The sequence below is a fragment of the Calonectris borealis genome, chromosome 6, assembly GCF_964195595.1.
Source record: "Calonectris borealis chromosome 6, bCalBor7.hap1.2, whole genome shotgun sequence".
NCBI classification, from domain to species: domain Eukaryota; kingdom Metazoa; phylum Chordata; class Aves; order Procellariiformes; family Procellariidae; genus Calonectris; species Calonectris borealis.
This window is the reverse complement of record NC_134317.1, coordinates 42,952,966-42,976,647: the sequence shown is the minus strand read 5'-3', so window position 1 is coordinate 42,976,647 and position 23,682 is coordinate 42,952,966. Positions and strand designations below refer to the sequence as shown.

At 42.9% G+C, this 23,682-nt stretch overlaps 2 protein-coding genes and 1 pseudogene across 4 annotated transcripts; all 3 read left to right on the top strand.

Moving 5' to 3' along the window:
- The first annotated feature begins 2,190 nt into the window (after window positions 1-2,190).
- LOC142083863 (UDP-glucuronosyltransferase 1A1-like) lies at window positions 2,191-3,352 on the top strand. Its single transcript, XM_075153907.1, has 2 exons — window positions 2,191-3,054; window positions 3,299-3,352. The coding sequence occupies exons 1-2, from the start codon at window positions 2,191-2,193 to the stop codon at window positions 3,350-3,352; spliced, it is 918 nt and encodes a 305-aa protein (XP_075010008.1).
- A 1,100-nt stretch (window positions 3,353-4,452) lies between these two features.
- LOC142083862 (UDP-glucuronosyltransferase 1A1-like) lies at window positions 4,453-5,457 on the top strand (annotated as a pseudogene).
- A 1,409-nt stretch (window positions 5,458-6,866) lies between these two features.
- LOC142083810 (UDP-glucuronosyltransferase 1A1-like) lies at window positions 6,867-23,682 on the top strand. 3 transcript variants are annotated; one of them, XM_075153795.1, is made up of 5 exons: window positions 6,867-7,741; window positions 19,759-19,890; window positions 20,157-20,244; window positions 21,057-21,276; window positions 22,637-23,682. In XM_075153795.1, exons 1-5 carry the CDS (start codon window positions 6,881-6,883, stop codon window positions 22,932-22,934), a joined length of 1,599 nt encoding a protein of 532 aa, XP_075009896.1. In that variant the 5' UTR covers window positions 6,867-6,880; the 3' UTR covers window positions 22,935-23,682. The 3 variants fall into 3 exon arrangements, with proteins under 3 accessions (XP_075009896.1, XP_075009895.1, XP_075009897.1); XM_075153794.1 differs by lacking the exon at window positions 6,867-7,741 and adding an exon at window positions 8,637-9,536; XM_075153796.1 differs by lacking the exon at window positions 6,867-7,741 and adding an exon at window positions 16,748-17,658.

Sequence of the window (23,682 nt, the reverse complement as noted above, 5' to 3'; positions counted from 1 at the left end):
AAGTCAGGTACACAAACACCACCTTGCCCAGGAATGAATGCAAAAAGGGCAGGTGAATTATAACAGCTCCTCCAAAAATTCTTTGCCTCACATAAGAGACAGTAGAATATTTCTTCAAGAGCATTAGCTGCTTATCCAGTCAGAAAAGAAACTCGCTGACTTATGTGCAATAGCATCATGTGCTCTCTTCTGTAACAGCAGTCTTGTGTTTGAGTCGAAGGCTAATGTTTTGTGAAGGTGAAGGTTTTGGTCTAACAACAGCTTCCATCACAAAAACTAGACAGCTGAATTCTCGCCTGCATTTTTAGGAGACATCCAGTTTGGATATGGAAATGTTGATGGGTGGTTGCTTAGGCATCTGTGGTCTAAAAAGCACTTGATAAAGGCATGCATGTGATGTATGTTAGCTTGTTGCTAATGTGATGTATATTCTTGCTTGCTTGTGCTGTAAGTAGAACAGAGTCTTGTGAAGCCAGAGATTAAGTGGAAAAGATCTAAGAGGAGACAGCTCTTCTCAGCAGATGATGAGTCTGTAGTTAGTGTCATCCAGCCGTTTCAGCAATAAATCACATTGTTTCTAGAAAGGATAAAGTTTTATCCTTTATGAACGATACTTAAAAACAAACACTTTCCTCTGTTCTTCCCTTCAACTTTTTTCACTTGCCAGCCTTCCCTGAGTCTCAGGGAATGGATTCTTCCTGCCTATCACCACTCTTACTCTTCCCCCAAGTTCATAGGCCTTTGTGGACATGAATGAGTGAAGCTTCACAAGAAAATAGATTTGCATTTTGCAAGCCTGCACATCTTCCCCAGAGCCAACCTTAATTGTCCTCAGGCTTTCCTTTACTCCTCCCAGTACTTCACCTGATGCTGCCCATTGAAAGTACTGTTTATTTCTGTTGAGCTGCTAGTGTTCAGATCCTGCTTTTTCACAAAAGTCTCTTCCAAATTGCCATCAACCCCCCACATGGCCACTTGTATCAGAGTAGTGCTTTTTCCTATCTGTTCTGTCTGTCAGAGCTCTCCTCAGGGGCAAACCGAGGTAGATCCTCTGGGAAAGCAGCAACACGAGCCTGCAGGCAAGGCCATGTGGCAGCTCCAGCTTAAAATCAGACTCTCCTCTGAAGACAAAGCTCACTCTCATCTTGCTCAGCAGCAAGTCCAGCAGCAATATTTATTGCAGAAATATTGATTCTTCAGTCCTGATTTCTTGTTGTCTTCCGACTATGCCTCTGAATCACACAGTTACATCTAGCGGCAAAATATAATCCTGCGGGTTGACAAGTTTATCACAAGTACTTGTTAACTGCTCAGACATGGTATCTTACTTTTAGTTTTTCATCTGAAGTAATGCCACCACCTCTTCCCATTGAAAATCAAATCCTGGCCTGAAACAAGAGGGCTGTTACTGGCTACTTCTGTCCAGGCTTTCCTGTGTTTAATTAGGTACAAGGGGAACTGAGTGGCTTTTCCTTCGTATTGCTCCTGGAAGAAGAAAAACGAACAAGAGACTCACAGAAAGATAGGTCAGGATGAGAACAAAGAAGTGTCGTGCATGACAGCACAGATTCGGTGGTTTTCCTTTGCTGATGCAAGCCTCTGCTGCAGTGTTGCTTATTGTAATAAATTTGTACCTGGTGTTGTACGTGGCCCCAGTGCTGAGCTGTAGGTAAATCACAGAGCCTCCTCCTTAGGATTTGCACAGATACCGTGCTGTATAGTGGCATCATTTTATAATTTGATTTAAACATAAATTTGACAAGCATTCCAGAATAGCTGTAAAATGCTTATCAAAAAGAAAGAAAGAAAAGAAGGAAAGCAAGAAAGCATTTTAACACCTGCTTTCAGCAAGCCCAGTTACTTCCAAGTGCCAGCACTATTCAAAGACTTGGGATTTTGTTTTTGCAAAGATTGATTTTATTTTCAATCTAACATCAATCAGCACAGTGAATCAATCAGAAAGGATCCATCCCAAGGGAGCCTCAGATACCAAGCCCAGTTCTGCCCTACCCAAGTTGATTTATCACGTTCCTTAAATGATTCATCAATGCCTTGAATGGGTACTGGTGACTGGTTTTGCTGGAAAAGCCGGATCGTTAAGGGGGGATGTGAGAATCTGGCAGGGGGCTGTAGGTCTACTTAAAATCTGTTAGGTCAAGGCAGATGAACAGACTTTGGATTTCTAGGAACATGGCTCATGTAAGTAAATACAGTTACTTAGTTTCTGCAGGGGTTTTGGTTTTCCTGTCTCTGTTTTGCTTGGCTGATAGTGGAAAGCTGTTGGTGGTGCCAATGGATGGGAGTCACTGGCTCAGCATGCGCTCAGTGCTGGCAGCCCTCAGCCAGAAAGAGCACGAAATTGTCATTGTCGCACCAGAAGTAAACTTGAACGTGAAGGCAGCTGAATATTACACTCTCAAAACGTATCCAGTGCCTTTAACTAGGGAAGAACTGAGAGCAAGCATGCATTCATTTGCTAACGATCTTTTTGAGAGAAGACCTTTTCTTCAAAGAATTACTGCACTGTATGAAAAAGTTCAAGTCATCTCCGGTCTCTACGTCTCCTCCTGTACCAGTTTACTGCACAATAAGGATCTGATGCAATATCTTGAAGGGAGTAAATTTGATGCTGTTCTCACGGATCCTGTTGTACCATGTGGACAAATACTGGCTCTGCATCTCTCTATCCCATCTGTTTTCTTTTTACGGGGACTCCCCTGCAGTTTTGATTTGGAGGCTACCCAGTGTCCAGATCCGCCTTCCTATGTCCCAAGAACATTTACAGACAACTCAGACCACATGACGTTTATCCAGCGCGTGGAAAACTTATTTCTGAAATCATCAGAATCCTTTCTTTGCAATTTTGCCTATTTGCCATTTGAACTTCTGGCCTCAGATGTTCTTCATAGACCAGTAACAATGAAGGAGCTCTTAAGCCATGGATCTATTTGGCTTAAAAGAATGGATTTTGTTTTTGAGTATCCCATGCCAGTGATGCCCAACATAGTTTTCATTGGAGGCATAAACTGTGGAAAGAAAAAGCCATTATCTCAGGTCAGTGATTTCCTTGATAAAATATATTAAGGTTCGAAAGGAAAATGTTGTTTGCAGATGCTCTGTGTGTATATAATTGTATACATGAGTTTGTGGGATTTATACGTGCAGTAAGGTATACTGTAGAGACAAAATCGGTGAAAAACTGGGTTGATTTTAATTCCTCCTACTCTTGCAGGTACTCTTCTATAGCATTAGCAGGATCTAGGCATTTTTGCTTACACAATTGTTTTCTTTGGGCTAGGTGGAAGTAGTTTATCACTGCACTCTTGCTAACGAGGCACATACTCACCAGTGAGGGTGATCCCTGTCTTACCAGGCAGGTCTGCTACTTGTATTTGCCAGATCGGTATTATTACCTGAAACTATTTGTTTTACTGTCACAATTGATTTTTAAAAACAATGAATCTTTTCAGTTAATAGAACCATCCTTTCATAATTTAGAAATAAAGTGTCATAACATGTTGGTCGGTAGGTAATGTTCTGGTTGCTTTGTCAGTCTAGGTTTATCCTTTCACCACATGGATTTCTTACAAAATTTTCTGCAAAACTGTTGGAGATTTGTGTAACTGCTAGCCAGCACTGAGCATCTGCAAAAGCTTACACTGCCTTCTGAAAAGTTTCTCTACAAAAGGCGTACCTAGAGCTGCAGTAGTTAGGTAAATGCCCTTAAAAAAATTCTAGTGCATACTATCAACCTTCATAGTAAATTACCGTATGGTCAAAATTACCCTGTGCAATAATTTTCATAATTAGGGCTGATTGTCTGCAAATCCTGTCTATGCATTAGTGGTGTTTACTTTCATGGCCCTGGGGCATGCTCTTCGCAGGCTGATCTAGAATGATATTTCTGAGTTGCTAATCCAATTTTAAATATATCTGGCAAAATCATGCCCTTGTCCTTCCTCCTTCCAGCCCCTACTTCATGCTTCCAAAAAGAGGCGTTTCAAGGAAATGAACTTGGATAGCCAATTTTCCATTTTCATTACAATGTCAAGATATAAAACTGATATAGAAACCAGACCAGTTCCCATGTGAAGCATTAATATTTTTCTAATCTTTTACAAATAGAAAATGATTTGGACTGGCAGGAGGAGAGGAATTTTCTATACTGAAAATTCTTGCTTGGAAAATTAATGATCTATTAATCAGCACTTTTGAGCAGACCACTTGCTGAAGGATCCCTCATTTCCCCAGTGTCCTGCAACACAAAGAGGTGGGTGTTTCCCAGTCTAGCTGCTGCATTGATTACTGTCTGCCAAAATGGCTGCACTTTCAACACCTCTTATTCCGTCTTTGCCATACCCATGATGATACATTTACCACACAGCAAATAAGTCTAAAGATCATCCCAAGAAAGCACAGCACTGATTGGTTAAAAACATGGAGCTGGGACTATTCTTTCTGGGCAGCACTCACCAGATTTCTGCAGAAATGGCCCCGGAGCTTACTGCTCATCCGCAAGTCACAGCGATGCTGCTTCTGCTCCTGTCCGTGCTCAGTTCGGCTGCTGGTGGGAAGCTGCTGGTGATGCCAGTGGATGGGAGTCGTTGACTCAGCATGCGGGAAGTGTTGGATGGTCTCAGGCAGAAGGGACATGAAATAGTCGTCGTTGCACCTGAAATAAACATACATATAAAACCATCAGAGAATTTTATTATGAAAATGTATCCAATACCCTTCACAAAGGAAGAAGGGGATGGAAGTATCCATTCTTTTTCACGGGATGTATTTGAAGAAGGATCTTTTCTGCAAAGATTTCTTAAAGTACACTAGAGACTAAAAAGCATCTCTGCCATTACTCTCTCTACCTGTGCACACTTCCTATACAACAAAGAGCTTGTCAGATATCTTGAGGAGAGCAAGTTTGATGCTGTCCTGACAGACCGTGTACTACCTTGTGGGCAGATACTGGCTGAGCATCTTTCAGTCCCTTCCGTGTTTTTTTTGCAAGGAGCACCATGTGGTTTAGATTTTGAAGCCACTCAGTGTCCCAGGCCCCCTTCTTATGTCCCCAGGGTATTCGCAGAGCTTACAGACCGCATGAACTTTTTCCAGCGGGTGAAGAATCTAATCTTTGACATCCCAAATTACTTTCTCTGCGATTTTGTCCTTCAACCATACGCAAAACTGGCTTCTGAGTTCCTTCAGCGGGACGTGACTGTGCTGGATCTCTTATGCAAGGCTTCCATTTGGCTCATGAGGTTAGATTTTGCGTTAGATTATCCAAGACCCTTGATGCCCAACATCATTGCAGTCAGAGGAGTAAACTGTGTTCACAAGAAGCTAACTCAGGTGGGTCATGCTCTGTTTTTAATTCTTGCTCTGATCGACTTCTGCGTTTTACAAGGGTCGAATTTTGTATTGCAGATAGGAATCAAGTTCCTGTTTAGAGTGAGTTAGGCAAATACTCGTGACAGAAATTATTCTTCTCTCACTTTCTTCCTCACTTTCCATTTTCTGTGTAGGCAGCTGTATCTTTTCATTTATAAAGTATGCTCAGTTGAAGAGAAACTCTAGGCTCTTCTAGTGAAGGTCCGTGATGGGACATTTTATCTACCAGCAAATGGGATTGCCAGTGTTTCTGGACAGTAGGACAAAGTGCTGGATTTGTCTCACGAGCAACTCCCATGGGATGGCCCACAAAACCTTAAAAGCTCTTTCCAGACTCAAAAACCCAGTCCTAATGAATGGAGCCATAGAGCAGGTCTGCTTTGAGACGTCCAGGACAGTATGACTAGCACTGAGGGGATGGATGCAGCCTTGGTGATTATGCTTTCAGATGTGGCACGCGCTTTGGGTGCCTCGGACGTAGAAGATAGTAATGCATGCAGTTCTTACTGGAGAGCCTCCTCTGCGGCTTTGTGGGAGAGCCTGGAGAGTTGTGCTATTCTTTTTGGTGCCCTGGCTTTCTCTTCAATCATATTATTTAGGACTTGTGCGCTGTGGGGAGAGGCCACCAAGCCTGTGTGGCAATTCCACGCATCTCCAAGTGACGGAGGTGGCTGTGGCATCTTACAGACATCCTCGTGCACACTGTAATGTGCCACCTGAACATTCATCCAACTCCACCGCTGCTGGACACCATGCAAGATTTGCTAGTGAGAAAAAAGAAGCCAGAATTAGGCCCTGAATTGTTTCGTGGAAAGTCCCCCTCAAAGAGTGTTCAGACATCTCTGATCTGTCCTCTGAGCTCACAAAGCCAACCCCTCCATCCCCTGAGGCAGGTCTCAGACACTGGAAGTACAGCTTAGTGTGGGTGATGTGTCCTGCAGACAAACCTGGCATCATGCTTCCATCTTCATTAGTCTTCTCAGTCTAGAAACAATCTTAAACAGCTCTTACGCATCTGCTGTGGGGCCATAGGCCTCCTAGAGATGAGTGTTCAAGGAGAGAGGCAGGGGGGGAAAGGTCTTGCCCAGGGGGAGGGAGCAGCCTCTGCTAGGCTAAGTGGTGATGTGGATGTGACACATCTCCTGCACGTGCAAAAGGTTCAGCCAGAGGGAGGCTATCAGAAGTTCAGTCCCACCCAGAACCACCCCTGCCTCCTTCCTGGGACACTCTTTATTGTTCCTCTACTAGAAACAGATGGGAGTAACCTGGTGCATCCACCACACACCACCAACCTATGGACTTGGCTAGAACTAATGCTTATTATGCAGCCTGTTATCGAATGAATGATTATCCATTTACCACACAGCAAATACCTCCAAGGATCAAAAGTTAGGCTGTAGCACAGATTGCGTAAAAGCGCGGAGCTGGTGCTATTGCTTCAGTGCCGCCAGTGGTTTTCTTTCTGGGCAGCACTCACCAGATTTCTGCAGAAATGGCCCCGGAGCTTACTGCTCATCCGCAAGTCGCAGCGATGCTGCTTCTGCTCCTGTCCATGCTCAGTTCAGCTGCTGGTGGGAAGCTGCTGGTGGTGCCAGCGGATGGGAGTCATTGGCTCAGCATGCGGGAAGTGTTGGACGGCCTCAGGCAGAAGGGACATGAAATAGTCGTCGTTGCACCTGAAATCAGCTTGCACATAAAGCCAACAAATAATTTTGTTATGAAAATGTACCCAGTCCCTTTCACACAGGAAGAGATGGATGGAAATTTACAGGCATTTTTTCAAGAAATATTTGAAGAAGGATCTTTTCTGGAAAGATTTCTTAAAGTATACCAAACTATGAAAAAACTCTCTGATTTGTCAGTCTCCACCTGTGCACACTTCCTATACAACAAAGAGCTTGTCAGATATCTTGAGGAGAGCAAGTTTGATGCTGTCCTGACAGACCCTGTACTACCCTGTGGGCAGATACTGGCTGAGCATCTTTCAGTCCCTTCCGTGTTTTTTTTGCGAGGAGCACCATGTGGTTTAGATTTTGAAGCCACTCAGTGTCCCAGTCCTCCTTCTTATGTCCCCAGGGTATTCGCAGAGCTTACAGACCGCATGAACTTTTTCCAGCGGGTGAAGAATCTAATCTTTGACATCCCAAATTACTTTCTCTGCGATTTTGTCCTTCAACCATACGCAAAACTGGCTTCTGAGTTCCTTCAGCGGGACGTGACTGTGCTGGATCTCTTACGCAAGGCTTCCGTTTGGCTCATGAGGTTAGATTTTGCGTTAGATTATCCAAGACCTTTGATGCCCAACATCATTGCAGTCGGAGGAGTAAACTGTGTTCACAAGAAGCTAACTCAGGTGGGTCATGCTCTGTTTTTAATTCTTGCTCTGATCGACTTCTGCGTATTACGAGGGTCGAATTTTGTATTGCAGATAGGAATCAAGTTCCTGTTTAGAGTGAGTTAGGCAAATACTCGTGACAGAAATTATTCTTCTCTCACTTTCTTCCTCACTTTCCATTTTCTGTGTAGGCAGCTGTATCTTTTCATTTATAAAGTATGCTCAGTTGATGCCTTTTTCATTATGCGTATTCGAAGCCATTTTGTGTAGCTTTAACTTAGTCCTCTCTCCCTTAGTGAGTGATGGACGAACAGCAGGTAAGTCTGAGGGCTGTCAAAGCCTTGCAGTTAGGTATAATCCATACAACTTTGCAAATGGTTGTAGTAGAGTCTGGTATTTATGGACAATTGCATGACAGCTTCTGTCCTGGAGCACCCTTGCTGCCTTACCACTTCTTTCTTTGTCAGTGAATTTGCTCCTTCCCAAGGGTATTTCCAAAGATGGAATCAGCAGGAATGTCGCAGGTTGTGGACTCTCAGGCTAAGAAGCATCTCTCTGTTTACAGGCAGGCCTCAGAAGATTTCGCCTTGGTGATGGCTATGTGAGATCTAAGAACAAAATCAATCTCAATGAGCCTGAAGGGGCTGTGGTGGCTTGGCAGATCCTGCTCAAAGGCAGTAGAGCTGCCAAAGCTTTTCTGGTGGAAACAGATGGGCCTTATCTGGTGCATCCACCACATTTACCACCCAGCCCATATAGATTGCTGAACTCCGTTACTTGTTATCCATCCTTTTATCAAATCAGTGATTATCCATTTACCACACAGCAAATATCTCCAAGGATCAAAAGTTAGGCTGTAGCACAGATTGCATAAAAGCACGGAGCTGGTGCTATTGCTTCAGTGCCGCCAGTGGTTTTCTTTCTGGGCAGCACTCACCAGATTTCTGCAGAAATGGCCCCGGAGCTTACTGCTCATCCGCAAGTCACAGCGATGCTGGTTCTGCTCCTGTCCATGCTCAGTTCAGCTGCTGGTGGGAAGCTGCTGGTGGTGCCGATGGATGGGAGTCGTTGGCTCAGCCTGCGGGAAGTGTTGGATGGTCTCAGGCAGAAGGGACATGAAATAGTCGTCGTTGCACCTGAAATCAGCTTGCACATAAAGCCAACAAATAATTTTGTTATGAAAATGTACCCAGTCCCTTTCACACAGGAAGAGATGAATGGAAATTTCCAAGCATTTTCACAGGATATATTTGAAGAAGGATCTTTTCTGGAAAGAGTTGTTAGAATTTATCAACGGTTAAAAAAAGCCTCTGAAATGTTCCTGTCTACCTGTACACACTTACTGTACAACGAAGAGCTTGTCAGATACCTTGAGGAGAGTAAATTTGATGCTGTCCTGACAGACCCTGTACTACCTTGTGGGCAGATACTGGCTGAGCATCTTTCAGTCCCTTCCGTGTTTCTCTTGCAGCAAATACCATGTGGTTTAGATTTTGAAGCCACTCAGTGTCCCAGTCCTCCTTCTTATGTCCCCAGGATATTCGCAGAGCTTACAGACCACATGAACTTTTTCCAGCGGGTGAAGAATCTAATCTTTGACATCCTAAATTCTCTTCTCTGTGAGTTTCTTTTTCAACCATACACAAAACTGGCTTCTGAGTTCCTTCAGCGGGACGTGACTGTGTTACATCTCTTACGCAACGCCTCCATTTGGCTTCTGCGATTAGACTTCGTGTTCCACTATCCCAGACCATTGATGCCCAACATGATCATAATTGGAGGAGTAAACTGCGCTCACAGGAAGCTAACTCAGGTGCGTCATGCCCGATTCTTGTTCTTAGAAGCTCCTGTGTTCACCGGAGAACTTTGTATCACAGATTTTGTTAGAAAGGTCTCTTTAACTGAGTGATAGTAAACTGCTTCAAACTGCTTTTGCTTTGTCAGAGATACTAGTACTCATTTCAGTAAAGATATCTCAAGTATCACACTATAAAAATGGGGGTGGTGTTTTGAATGGGTATAGCTCTGCTGAAGTCCACATAGATTTGTGGAGGTCTGAATCTGATCACTTTGCTCAGAAACCTCCCCCCAAACACCTCCTGCCACCAACTGATGAATTCAACTTCTTTGCTAGAGCTACGAGAAAGAAAAGATGGTGGGAAGGGCATAAGATGTTTTGATATCCATGAGAGCACTGTTTATAGTCACCTATGAAGATCCCAGTTTGCTCTTTCACATTCGTCTTTACTTAGAGGATGACTCTGTGCTTGTGAGCCTTCTCTCACTGTCTGCTGGTACGAGAACAACCAATTTCCTACAGCAGATTTGTCTCTTGACTTGCTGCAGCAGCAAGAGTCCATGGCAACATTTGCTTTGTGAACCTTCTCCTCCGCCTCTCACTGATCTCGTGGACACTGCTTCTCATACGGTGTTTCTGCTTTGTGTGAATTGCCCATATACGTAAACCAAGTTTCTGGGATCTAAGCTGGAAGTTCTGTGCTGGCATTTAATTCCATTATTGGGTTTACAACACTTGGCAGAACCTGCTAGGTCTCACCTGTGACATCTTCATTAACTTTTATAATGCATTTTGCCCTGCTTGATCTGATGAGTGTCTGAGCTTCAGCAAACATCTTCTTTAGAACTAGTACCCTCCAGAAAGATCAGTGTTTCTGTTGCTTTATGGCAGAAGATTCTTGTTTTTCACTGGTATGGATGAGAAGTTTTTTTTCTCTCAGCCTTGGGTCCCAGTTGCACCAGGACTCCTTCTTTCCCAGCATTCCCCCAGGATGGAGAAGCCTGTTATAAAACCCAGTGGATGGAAGTCCCTGGCCCAGTATGAGTCAGGCAGTGGAGATGCTCATCCCGAAGGGTTGAAAAGCTTGAAGGATGAAAAGTCAAGGATGAAAAGCTTGATCTTCTGCCAGAAAACAATTTTCATATGAGAATACCATCAGGCACCAGTGATCAAAGCATCAGTAACATCTCAGGATGCAGGGAGATCTGAATGTGCAATGTCAGGCCATTGGTTAAGGCGTATTTGATAGTGTCCACTCTGGGAAGGGATTGACAACAGATGAAGAGCTTTCTTGTTTTATTAGACACCAAATAGTTCGTACTGGAAAGGCCCTCAAGAGGGCATGTGGCCAAACTCTCTGCCCAAAACTAGAGCAAATTTGCCATTACAGCAGGTTGCTCAGGACCTTTTTATAACATGTTCTGCAAGAAAGAGATTAATTTGAGAAGTCCTTTACCAATCTTCTGTTCTGCCTTATGCATCAATCCCTGCAGAATTTCCTCACATCCCTCAGCCAGTTTTTTTTCTTTTAAGAAGGTTTTCCTGTGGTTTGGAATATGGTAGACTGAAAAAATACATTAGTTTGGAAGGTGCCATGAATTACCAGAGTACTTGATTTGCAGATGAATATAGTCACAGGTTAGCAGTGTATCTCATGAATTTCATCAGATTTGGCAATGCACAGCGTTTCAGTCATTCCTCTATTTGGCTGCAGAAATGTTACCTTGTTTTGCATATCCTAGGCCAGTAGTGCTCCTCAGTGGAAACATCAGCATTGCTATGTCACTGTAATATAAATGCTCTTAACTGCTTGACATGGCCCATTCCCCTAGCTTCTGGCATTCTTTTTGCATGTATCCCAGGCCAGTGATGCTCCTTATTTAAAGTATCAACTGGCATAATAAAAATAAAGTAAAAGTTATGTTACTTTATTCTTATAAAATGAATGTTGGATTTATTTCAGATCTTTTTTAAGGTGTATTCAAATATATTTTTTGGTTTGCAGAGTAACATCATAGCTTCTATTTTTAGAAATAACTATTCCTGTTAAGTAAGTTTTTCAGATATTGACTTTGCAGAACAGTGAAATAGGGCTTATTTTTCAGAAAAAGCTGACTCACACACAGTAAAAATGAAGCATTTTTAAGAGGATGCAAACTTGGCACTCAGTCTAGAAAAGCAGAGATGGAATAAACTGTATAGCTAAACCTATGAAAAGAAATACAACAAAGGATCCATGACAGAGGTCTGTAAAAAGTCCTGAAAAGTGTCGTGAAGGTGAAAGGGGAACTGATATGCAGTTTTTCCCAATACTTGACCTATGACTAACACTGAAATGAGGCAGCAACAAGCTTAAAGCAAACAAAAGGGAGTACTTTTTCACACCATGCACAAAAAAAAAAATTCTGCCTCTCAACACCAGCAGATTTCTTTTGTAAACAAAACCTATGAGTTTAAAAAGGATTTGGATGGTTAATAAGAGGTACATTCTGATTCCAGGATTTGTAGACTTACAAAAGAGGTAATCATGGATTCCCCTGACTGGGGATATTCGCTGTACCGTTTCCAGCACACAGCCTTGGCACTCAACTCTGCACTTCAGCTTTACTTTCTCGCGATCGATATCTTTTTTCACCCTTGCCTTTGGAATGGGCTGGACTTGTGGACTTCAGTCTCTGGACTCATATACATGTGAAAGGGTGTTTGTGTGTTGCTCAAAATCCAGTGACACAACTTTTAGACTCTTATGGATGTGCCGTTAGACTTAAGGGTTTGGTTTGGGTTTTTTTACCTCTTTAATGTTGTTTTATAGCATTTTATATTAGCGTTACACAGATAATGCACATTTGGCTGAAATTTTAGCAGAAATTAAAGACTACGTGGAAGTGACTATATATTAAATATGAGATTTGAGGGCCTGTTATATGTTAGCATAGGGTAACTGGGCATAGTATGTCTGCAACTTCAGGTTAACTACCTGAGTGTATGCTGCCACCTTAGGGCATATGCAATGCTGCATATGTTGTGAGATCTTTTCTTTATCACTGAAATGTGCAAATGCACACATAGGTAGTGCAGCTAACTCTCTGGCACATGAGAACACCTTCTGTCCACCTCCTTTAGTTTTTGGTCTTTTAATATCACCACACTGTCAGCTAGAGAGAAAGCTTTGCTTAAACAGGCTGCAGAATGGGACTGTATTGATGTCTGAAACTCCTTCCTCTTTAACGCAGTTTCCTTAGACGTCCTTCTTGTTGGCTTATGAGAATCACTTTTTTTAACGTGCCACATGGAGAACCTCCTATCAAAATAAACTTTTCAGGACACACTTAGTATTAGTCTTGGAATGTGCTTATCACGCCCAGGTACCTTTGGCAAAGGTAGCCATGTCACGAACCAGATTTCCCATCACTCCTACCTGTTCCAAGACAACTCTTCCAGGCTGCTGCACAGCATGAAGAAACTGTTCAGAGCTCTCTCCGATCCGGATGCTTGGTTGGGCATCTAAAACAGTCTGTCTTCTCCAGCCAGCAATTGCTCTTGTTCAGCTTCCATTCCTGTATCTTATTTTGCTTTTGTAAACTTGCAAACTTTTGGCATCCACCTTTTCCCTTTCCATAAAATATGCCTTAATGGCAGATGTGATCTGCTTCATCAGGCACTTCTTTTAAGCACAAACTGCAGATATCTGCTTTTCTAGGTTTATCTTGAAAGTTTTCATGTGCCTTTGCGTGTTCTCCGTATCTAAGGACATTGCCTTGTTTATAGGCGCCTATTTCATTCACCTGTCTACCCATTGGGTTTCCATTGCATCATTTGCTGCATTTTCAACACAAGTTCTCAAGAAAAATTAGGCACTTAAATCCCATTCAAATCAACCTGATTTGGATATCTAAACAATTCCTTGGAGTGGGACTGTCTTCCACATCAGATCATATCAGCCATGCTGTTATACAGGCAAACCTTCAAAACCTCAGAGGTAAAAAACTTTTTCCAAACTTTCAGTCCAAATCTCTCAAACTGCCATTTGTGGCCCTGATTATACTATTTACTGCTACCCAGAGAAGTTTGGCTCTGTCACCATTGTTACTCCCCATTGAGTAGGCTGCGGTCGAGTGTTGCAGAGAACAGGACTTCCAACATGGTTTTGGGTTTTTCTTTTGCCTTAAAAATCTTATCATAGCACATGCAGAAGCAGCTCAGAAACTCTGTTCTCCCCTTCTTCTGGTGAGCACAGGACATAAGTGTGGACTTCCTATTGGCTCACACCACAGCCAAGCCTTATTAACTTCTTTTGAAAAGTAGCTATTACTAAGAACTTTCAAAAATGTTTGGCCTGTAGCCTCTCACCTATGAATTCTCATGACCCCTCTTGACCAAGGACCACATATTCTGCTGCATCATTGCTTTCAAAAAGATGTTTGGCCTTGAGCCACTCACCTACGAACTCTTATGGCCCCACTTGAGCAAGAACTGCATATTCTGCTGCATCATTGTTTATATAAAAAGGTGTTTGGTTAATATGTTACCCAAACTTTGGTGACACCACTGCTTGGTGTGCCGGCTCCTGCTTACCGTGTAGAACATCGTGCGTGAACTCCAGGCACCTTTCTGAGCAAATGTGTAAGAGAGAAAGTTGGAGGTTTAGGTCTTCCATGTCAATAGTGCAGCACGTTTCTTGTATTATAAGCTCTCTGGAGAAGCTCAGTGGCCACAAAAGTTGGGAGGCAGTACTCCTGACTTTAATCTGGCACAGGACAGTCAAGTGCACAGCGGCTTACTTCAAACAACCCTGATACAGAAAAATCCCTTTACAAACAACTGCTACCTCTGCTAACCAAAGACCCTGCTAATTGTTCTGAATAATTTAACGTAATGTAAATGCTTCTTGCTTTAGAACCTTTGATAGCACTCTTATCAATGCTTTTATCACCCTTTAAAACGTGATCTTTGAACTCCAACAACCTGTCTTAGAAAACATTTTGTAGAGGTAAAGATGAAAGACCATCAAGTTATAAATGAGGTACAACTATTTTTTGCTTTGATATGCTGCTTGGAAGAAGTAAGAAGGAACAGTGCATTTCTTGTCTTGCTGACAGCCCCATGACAGTTACGTGGAGGTACCAGATATATGCTAAGCTTGTTCCTTTTCTTTCTTTCTGGAGTTTGGCAGAAGGTGGGAAGCTCTTGGTCGTGCCTCAGGATGGAAGTCACTGGCTGAGCATGTGTGTGGTTCTGGAAAAACTCGGCGAAAGTGGGCATGAAATCATTGCGGTGATTCCTGAAGCTACTTTGCTCATGAAAAGCTCACAATCCTTCACCATCAAAACATACTCTGTGCCTTACACACAGGAGTTTGTAGATGGATACTACCATTCTGTCAGTGAAAAAAGTTTTGATAACCCTCCCTTTCTAGAAAAATTTACAATTTTACTCAGCAATATATCAGAACTGACCGACATATTCTCTTCTACTTGTCGGCATCTCTTATATGATGAGGAACTAATGAGTACCTCCATGACAGCAAATCTGATGCCATTATGATGGATCCTGTGTTGCCCTGTGGAACAATTGTTGCTGAATATCTCTCTCTCCCTTCAGTGGACTTCATGCGTGGTCTTCCATGTACTTTAGACTACAAACCCACCCAGTGTCCCAGTTGTTCTTCTTATGTGCCGAGGACTTTTATGTCCAGTTCAGATCACATTACATATACGGAGCATGTGAAGAACCTCCTGGTTGGGTTTTCATTTGTTTTGCTATCATCTGTTTTATTTAAAATACGAGAACTTAGCTTCCAACTTTCTTCACAGAGAAGTAACAGTACTGGAACTGTTTTAGCAAAGCAACCATTTGGCTGATGAGAGATGACTTTGGTTTTGAGTATCTGTGCCAATAATGCGAAATATGGTCTATATTGGAGGCATCAATTCTGAGCAGAAGAAGCCCTTATCAAAGGTTTGTCATTGTTTACCTTGAGCGTATTATAGCATTTATTAGAGATTATTTAAGACTTGTTTTTTTAAGTGCTTCCTATAGTAGTATTTGTGCTTGAGGCAATATGTGATTGAATACCAGGGTGGCATGATTTGGAAGTAGGAATCTCAGGCTCACAAGACTTGTACTGCAAGCAGCTGAAGGGTTTCTCTCCAGGAGAGCTTAGGTGAAGTTGTCTAAGCTATGTAGCTGCCTAGATATAGCTTAGCTTGTTGTAAGCATAACACCATAATATTAGACAATCGTGGCACATATGCTAGAACTAGATAAATGACAAAATAATTCTAGGTCATACGATTTAATATCCCTAACAGTTGTAGAATACTGATTAATTGCAGGAGACTTGACTGGATGAAAAATGGAAATGTGGAACTAACTCTGTGTATATACCCAGGCACTTATAGTGTGCTATAGAGACTGATAACGCGGATGAATACCCCAAAACCAGAGGTCTGTAATCAAAGATGGTAGAGGGAGCTCTTTTGCCTCTGAATTTGTGTAGGAAGAAAAAAGAAGCCTTCAGGATTGTGACTATCTACCCTCCCTCCCTAGCTTGTTTCAATCTCCCTAGTGGGCTGTGCAAATAGTGCAGATATCAGTCGTTTATTCTGTTGTTCAGACCACAGGGGTGTTGCAACAGCAGAACTTTTTGCTAAGCTTTCATCACGTTTACTACTGTAGATTCAGGGCTTTCACTTTGATAACTGTTTCTATATTGTAGAATATAGAAACAAATATAGAAGACAAATCTGAAGATAAACCTTATCAACTCACTGTAATATCAAATCTCTGTCAATCATTGCTTCTTGTTCAGACTCTGAGAGTACAAGGTAATCCAAAGGTCAGACTTTTGTTCCAAGTTTTGTGTCCAATCAGCTGAGCAGGCTCAAGGCAGGGAGTTCCTCATTAACTACATGTTAATAAGATAGTGATCGCTTGGTCAGGTGTTCCCTCCCATTCATAATTCTGATCAGCCTTTCAGTGCGACACATGGCCAATTGCTTGACACTTTTCCCTCGAGCATTTGAATCCTCTAATGTTAATACAAGTATTCAACTTTATCTTTCAGTGCCCAGTTGCTTAAAGCCTTCACCATGTGCACAAATAATAAACCCAACCTTTACCCACAGTTAAAAATTACCCTCATTTCTGCCCCAAAACATACAGTCCGTTAAAAATTAAACACTTACCTTAGCTAAGATTAAAGCGCAAAGTACCCCGTGATTCACTCCTCGTCCGTTGCAATAGTTTTGCGGCCGTTTAAAACTTTGCTGACAGCACGAGGAAAATGGCTTCTTCAAATTCGGGATTTAATGCTCTTGGCTCCTGGGTTGTGTTTTTCCTGCTCCTGTGGACCTTTTCTGAAGGTGGAAAGCTTTTGGTTGTACCTATCGACGGCAGCCACTGGCTCAGCATGCGCCCAGTTGTGGAGCGGCTCAGACAGAGGGGACATGAAATCGTGGTGGTTGCACCAGAGATAAATTTGCGGATAGATTCGTCGGTGCATTATACCGTAAAAACATACTCTGTGCCTTACACCAAGGAGTATGTGGAGGCAGAATTTAAAAAGCTGGGCTATAGGAGCTTCACACCTCAACCCTTCTTGGAAAAATTCTCAAAAATGGCAAATATTACAACCATGTTCTTTGATTCCTGCAAACGTCTTCTGTCTAACAAAGAGCTGATCGAATATCTTGAAGAAAGCAAATTTGATGCTGTCTTTATGGATCCTTTTTTTCCATGTGGACAGATAGTGGCCGAACACCTCTCCCTACCTTCTGTTTACCTCGTAAGGGGACTGCCGTGCAGCCTAGACTTCCACGCTACCCTCTGTCCAAATCCTCCTTCTTACGTTCCTAGGTTCTTCACTCGCTACACGGACCGCATGGCGTTCCTCCAGCGTACGGGCAATCTCATAGCTAGCCTGAGCAGTTCCCTGGCTTGCAGCTTTCTTTATTCGCCGTATGATGGTTTGATCAAAGAATTCCTCCAACAAGAGGCAACAGTGCTTGAGCTGTTCAGCCACGCGTCTGTTTGGCTCATGAAATATGACTTTGTGTTTGAGTACCCCAGGCCCCTAATGCCCAATATGGTCTTGATCGGAGGCATAAGCTGCACTCGGGAAAAAGCATTATCACAGGTTAGTTATTTTTTTTTTCCCTAGTTTAGCTATGGCTGCACTGTTTGCTGTGACCATGAGATGGAGCTCCTGGCAGTAACAAATAGAAACAGGTGAAAGAGCGAGCTGAGCAGGCTCAAGGCAGGGAAAGCACTTTGCACCTCTGCATCTCTTGTGCATTGAGGGGTATGTTACTTTTTGTGGGAGACCTCCAGATTGCCAGACAAGCATGCATACGAAGCTGGGCTTTTCCCTTTTTTTTTTTTTTCCCCAGTATTTTCTGGCTGCCTATTTCCAGTAATTTTGTTTTGTATACCTGTTTACAAGACTTGGTGCTAGCTAGGATAATGCAGCAGGCCAAATCATCCTAGTCCTCTGCCCTTGAGCAGAGGACCATTTCTGCAGGAATTTCAGAGTGGCAGACCTGAATGCAATCCCCATCACCCCGTGAAACAGCAAGAGATCTGCTGCTTTTGTGCAAAATACTCTCTCCCAGATCTGGACTGCAACTGTATTTTGCTTGAACTATGCCAAACTTCCTAAATATGGGATATCTGCCACTTTCCCTCTAAGAAATCCTCCTAATCCTTAGTGCTTTCTCTTATTTTTCAGTGAGTGTCCACTGCAGGTATTTCATAAAGGTTGTATGTAGCACCCACCGATACAAGCAGCTGCTGGTTAAAAAGACTTCAGTAAAATAACGCACCTATTCTCAAAGCAGGGCTGCAGAAAGTTTCATAATGGTAGTGGCATTTCTGAGCAGAAAGTCAGACCTTGGCACACAAAAACATTTAAAGAACAGAGTAAAACTGGTGTGACTAGTCCCACAGAAAATAAATAGGGCTAAATACGCCCTGAAATAGCTGTATCTGTTCCACTGCATCAGGAACTGCTAAAGAATTCTGTACCAAAAGCACATTTCTAGTTTGGGGAGGATTTTGCAGTTCCCAGATGTCTGTGAGTTTATAAAGAACTGAGCCCCGAGTTCCCAACCAGACACACGTGAGGCCTTAATGGAGAGCGTGCCTTCAGAGAAATCTGGTAAGACAGAACCAAGCCCTGAAATGAGAGTTACATTTCACCTTGTTTGCCCCCAGGAGAGCATCAGGTCTGCTGTTCGGGGTGCAGCTATCAGCAAACCTTCAGTAGCGCCTTCTATTTGGGATCCAGTCCAAGCGAAGGGCCAGGCACTCTGGTCAGCCACGAAAATACGTAACAGAGCATAAACTAAGAGGGTCAATCTCGGTTATCCCCTCAGACCCTAGAGATAACATTTCAATTGCCAGATTTACAGGAACATTTAGTTCATTTTATTCTACTCATTTAACTCTGATGCCCACAGCAATTCCCTCCAGTTTTGTCTTTCCTTCCCTGGCTTTACCAAATATTTTTCTATAGCACAGGATTTTTGCTCCAGCCTTCAGCTGTTTTTATGCTTCATCCTAATCCTTTTGTTCTTGGATTCCAGTGACAGATCTTCTAGTCCTTCTTTTATTTAAATCAAACAAACAAAACAGATAAAAAAATTGGCGGCGGTTCAGTATTATCATACTCAAAGCAGACCAAATAAATCCAGATATTAGAAATTAGAGCTATCTGCTGTCAGAACACTTTTCAAAATCTTAATTCTGTCTTGCAGCTGCATAGTTTGAAAAGAAGAGCATCAACTCTAAAGCCAGAGCATCTGACTTGCAATAAATGTGAAAATAAACCACAATGTATTCACCTGGGGATTGGTTGCCAGGAAAAGTCTGATGATGAATTGATCTCCTTAATTGGTACAACATCTTTTTTACTGCACAGAAACTGATGTCTTTGAGCAGGCAGGCTTTGCTACATGACTGTTTTAAAGTAAATTTTTTTCTCATGTCCATACTGAATCTCAGTTCGGGCTTCAATTCTGCAAACACTCACATGCCTCCATAACTTTGTTCATCCCCCGTGCCCATTTTTTTCCCCTGGGACTCATTTTCATATAGATAACTAATTTTCCTGATCAAAATTTTGTTGTGTTGACTGTTCATTTTATTGCCTTTCCAGATCAATTTGTGGGAACGTGACAGAAATTACAATGTATGACATGGAAGGGACTTTGACTAAGGATGTGCTTTGTGTTGGCAGGAATTTGAAGCTATTGTGAATGCCTCTGGAGAACACGGCATTATTGTCTTCTCGCTGGGCTCCATGGTCTCTGAGATTCCTATGAAGAAAGCCACAGAAATTGCAGATGCCTTGGGATCAGTCCCTCAAACGGTATGGTTTCCTTCTTTCCCTTTCAGCACAGCAATTCAAGACTGTTTTCAAATACAGTATATGATTACCTTTGGCTTTCAGCGTGCTTGGTCCTCCCTTCTTTCTCCTGCTCCCTGATGCCAGAAGAAACTATCACCCCAGCTGCTCTGCACAACAAAACAGGTTTTGTGCACCACGGATGCTTTCAGCAGTGCTTTTCAAACACACTGAGGAGCAGCAAGAGGCCAGTTGCTGAGAACTGACATTGTGTTTACTTCTCCTGAAAGGTTTTCTGGCGATACACGGGAGAGGTGCCCCCCAACTTGCCGAAGAATGTAAAGCTTGTCAAATGGCTGCCACAGAATGATCTTCTAGGTAGGTCTGAGATACTTGGAGTGATACCAGCTTGTTTCTTTTAATCCGATAATGCTGTTGTAAGGCCCCATTAGCATCATCTGTGCTGACACCCTGTATCACTATGGGTCACAGGACTTCCTTACAGCCTTTGCTGTTTGAACTAGAGCTCGTCTTTTAGAAACGTATCTGATTGCAACTTCAAAATTGCCAAATTATGAAACAACACTGTTTGGAAAGGCATTCCAACACTTGACTACCCTTACTGTCAAAAATGAGGTGTCTTTATCTCTGACTGGCCAGTCTCAACACCCAGCCATGAGTTTTTGTCATGTTTTTGTCTACTGGACTGAAAAGATAATTTAAGGTCCCTGAGTGAGCATTTCCAGACAGGTCGTTGGGCTTTTCAAGTGGTAAAATTGTACGTGCTATTGCTAGGAGTGCATCTGTTGGTTAGACACAGGGCTTGGCTATGGGAGATCTGCAAAACCAGCAAATGGAAGATATGGTAAAAAAGCAAGCAATGGTAACATCCTCTTTAATCTCACTTTGCTCTGATTTCATCCTAAAATCTGAGAAGCTTTGGAGGATTATCCAAGGCTTTCCAGAGATTACCCAAACCAGGACAGAGCTCTACAACCCAACTCATTCAATCCCTTGTAATGTCCTGTTCTCTGCAGCCCTACGTCTGTCCATCAGTAATGATGCACATGGCAGCGCAAAGTCCTTGATTTATACCTACCAGTGCCATTTTTGTGCAAGTTTTTCCCCAGGGATGTGTTACTGTGACTTAACAAATCAAATAGCTAAGCAAGTCTTTCTTTCCTCCACAGCTCACCCTAAGACTCGTGCTTTTATTACCCACGGAGGCTCACACGGTATTTACGAGGGCATATGCAATGCGGTGCCAATGGTACTAATGCCTTTATTTGGAGACCAGATGGACAATGCCAAGCGAATAGAGTCACGGGGAGCAGGACTGACACTGAATATACTCAAAATGACTTCGAAGGACATATCCACTGCCCTGAAAGCAGTTATTAATGATAAAAAGTCAGTAATAGAAGCACAGCCTTTCTTCTTCTACTGTTGTGTAATGCCAGCGCTCTAGCTTCCAGCTTAACAGAATGCTAATCTGTTCTTATATGCCTTCTTATATCAAAGTTACATCATTGAGAAGCTGATGCTTGCCCTGGGTTAACCTCATCCTGTCCCTGTAACAGCGCTGTCCTTCTCACTGCCTGGGATTGAATCATTAGGTGACAAGAACTGGCTGAAATGAGAGGATGCAGGTATCAGCGAAGATGGGGTACAAGTGCAATGGAAGAAATCAAGTTGACAAAAGATGTGTCACCTGCTTAAAGCCACATTTACCAGGCAGTGATGTCGAGGGCTTTGACGCAATATGGTAGAAAAGGCAACCGGTGAAGGAAGATGTGGCAAACTGCTTTTGTTCCCCAAATCAATGGTGACATGAGTCAGTGGGGAGCCTGAAAAGGTTGAAAGGCTCAGCTGCCTGGATGCTTTTCCTTGCATGAGGGTTGCCCAAAGATGCTGTCTGTACAGCAGCAGGAGGAAGGAGACAAGTGGCAGTGCCTTGGTATAGTCCAGAGGCTGTACTGCATCAGGAAGCATTCCCTCCCAGCTGGCAGGGTTTATTAAACATAGCTATTATCACTCATTTATTTTACAGACCAGTTTTCTCAGTCATTTTTCCCCACTTAGTGCTCATAAGGAGCTCTTTGAGCACAGTCAGCTGCTGCCTGGCCCAGCAATGCTGGACAATTCCAGCACAGAGCAGGAGGAAAACGCGCAGATACACTGAGGCGGTACAGGGAACCACGCCAGTCATCATAGTATTGCAGTCAACATGGCCAAGGTGTTTTAAGGCATCACAGCGAAGGGGAGCTTTAAGACATACTCTCCTCTTCCCTGCTCCCATTCTCTGTTGTCACTAGGGCCTCTCAGTCCTTGGCATCCTCTTCCCCATCATGTTTCTGAAAAACGGCACCTTATTGCCATTGTTTCCTAACCACTGTTTTTATAGCAATAATAATCATAATAATAACAGTAATAATAATACTAATGCATCCTGATCTTCAGGTGGATGGCTTTTCTACACCCAGTCTCACATTTCAGCCAGATACCTTCACCCCAGAGTTTTTACTGACAGCTCAAACTAAGCTTTTTCTTCTTTCCTAATACCTTTCCCTCTTTTTTTGTCATTGAAAACAGCACTTTTCTGGGCCCATAACTTTGCCATTATCCTTCTCATGGGGTGGTGGTGTTGGGGAAACACCACCAGAGAAGGCCCCAGTGGGCCATCAGACAACTGACGCTGCATCCTTGTTTTCTGGGGAGTCAGTCTCAGCAGCATAAGTCATTGAAAACACCGAACGTCTTTTCTTGGCAGGTACAAAGAGAACATCAAGCGTCTCTCTGACCTTCACCTCGATAGACCCATCCACCCCCTGGACCTGGCCGTGCACTGGGTGGAGTTTGTAATGAGACACAAAGGGGCCCCACACCTGCGACCTGCTGCTCACGACTTGAACTGGATCCAGTACCACTCCCTGGATGTCATCGCCTTCCTCCTCGCTGTGGTGCTCCTCTCCCTCTTCATTTCTCTGAAGTGCTGCCTGTTCTGCTGCCGCAAGTGCTGCTCTAAGAAGGGAAGAACAAGAAAGCCAACCAAGTCGAAGTCCCAATAGCAGATGAAACCAGTGGTAAGAGATAAGGCCTCTGCTCCAGACCAGAAGGATCAGAGAACATCTCAAATTTCACTAAAATAATTGCTGACTTCCAGCAAGAAATAATAGCATTCCTTTAAACTAGCACTGTGGGAGGGGTTGTTTCACTGATATAATTTTTGCCTTTAATTAAGAATCAGTTGTTAAAAATAATTTGTATAGGAGTGCTTCAGTCATTTGAGAAGATATTAGTGTGAAGTCCAAGGCTCCTGGCTTCCACGTCTCAGGGTACAGAGGACTCACGGTGACATTTTTTTTTTTTACCTCTATATGCAATGGAGATATATAGGGATTTCGTAAGACTTTGCTTCGAGGGCTTTAGGAGAACCATTTGCTCTAGTGTAAGACTGTCAGGTTTATCAAGCACTTTGAAATCTTCGTATAGCTGTTGTTACAGAAGAGGCAAATGTAATACACTGACAATACGTGTCACATAAGCCAAGCTAGACGCACATTTTAAATGGGTTTTGTGTGTGTTTACAAAACCCTGCACTCAATTAAGGTTTAGGCAGGGAAGCGGTTGTAAAGCCGCTGGTGTTTCACCCAAGTTCCCCATCAGGCAGAGTGCTGTATCTGGAGCTTACCTGTTAGGTGATGAGATCTTTGTAAGCATTGTTTATAAAACCCAACTGATTTACTCTTTGTAAGTGATGTTCAGGTGAAGACCCAAATCCCAACCCTATAAATAAATCCCCAGTACTAACAATAA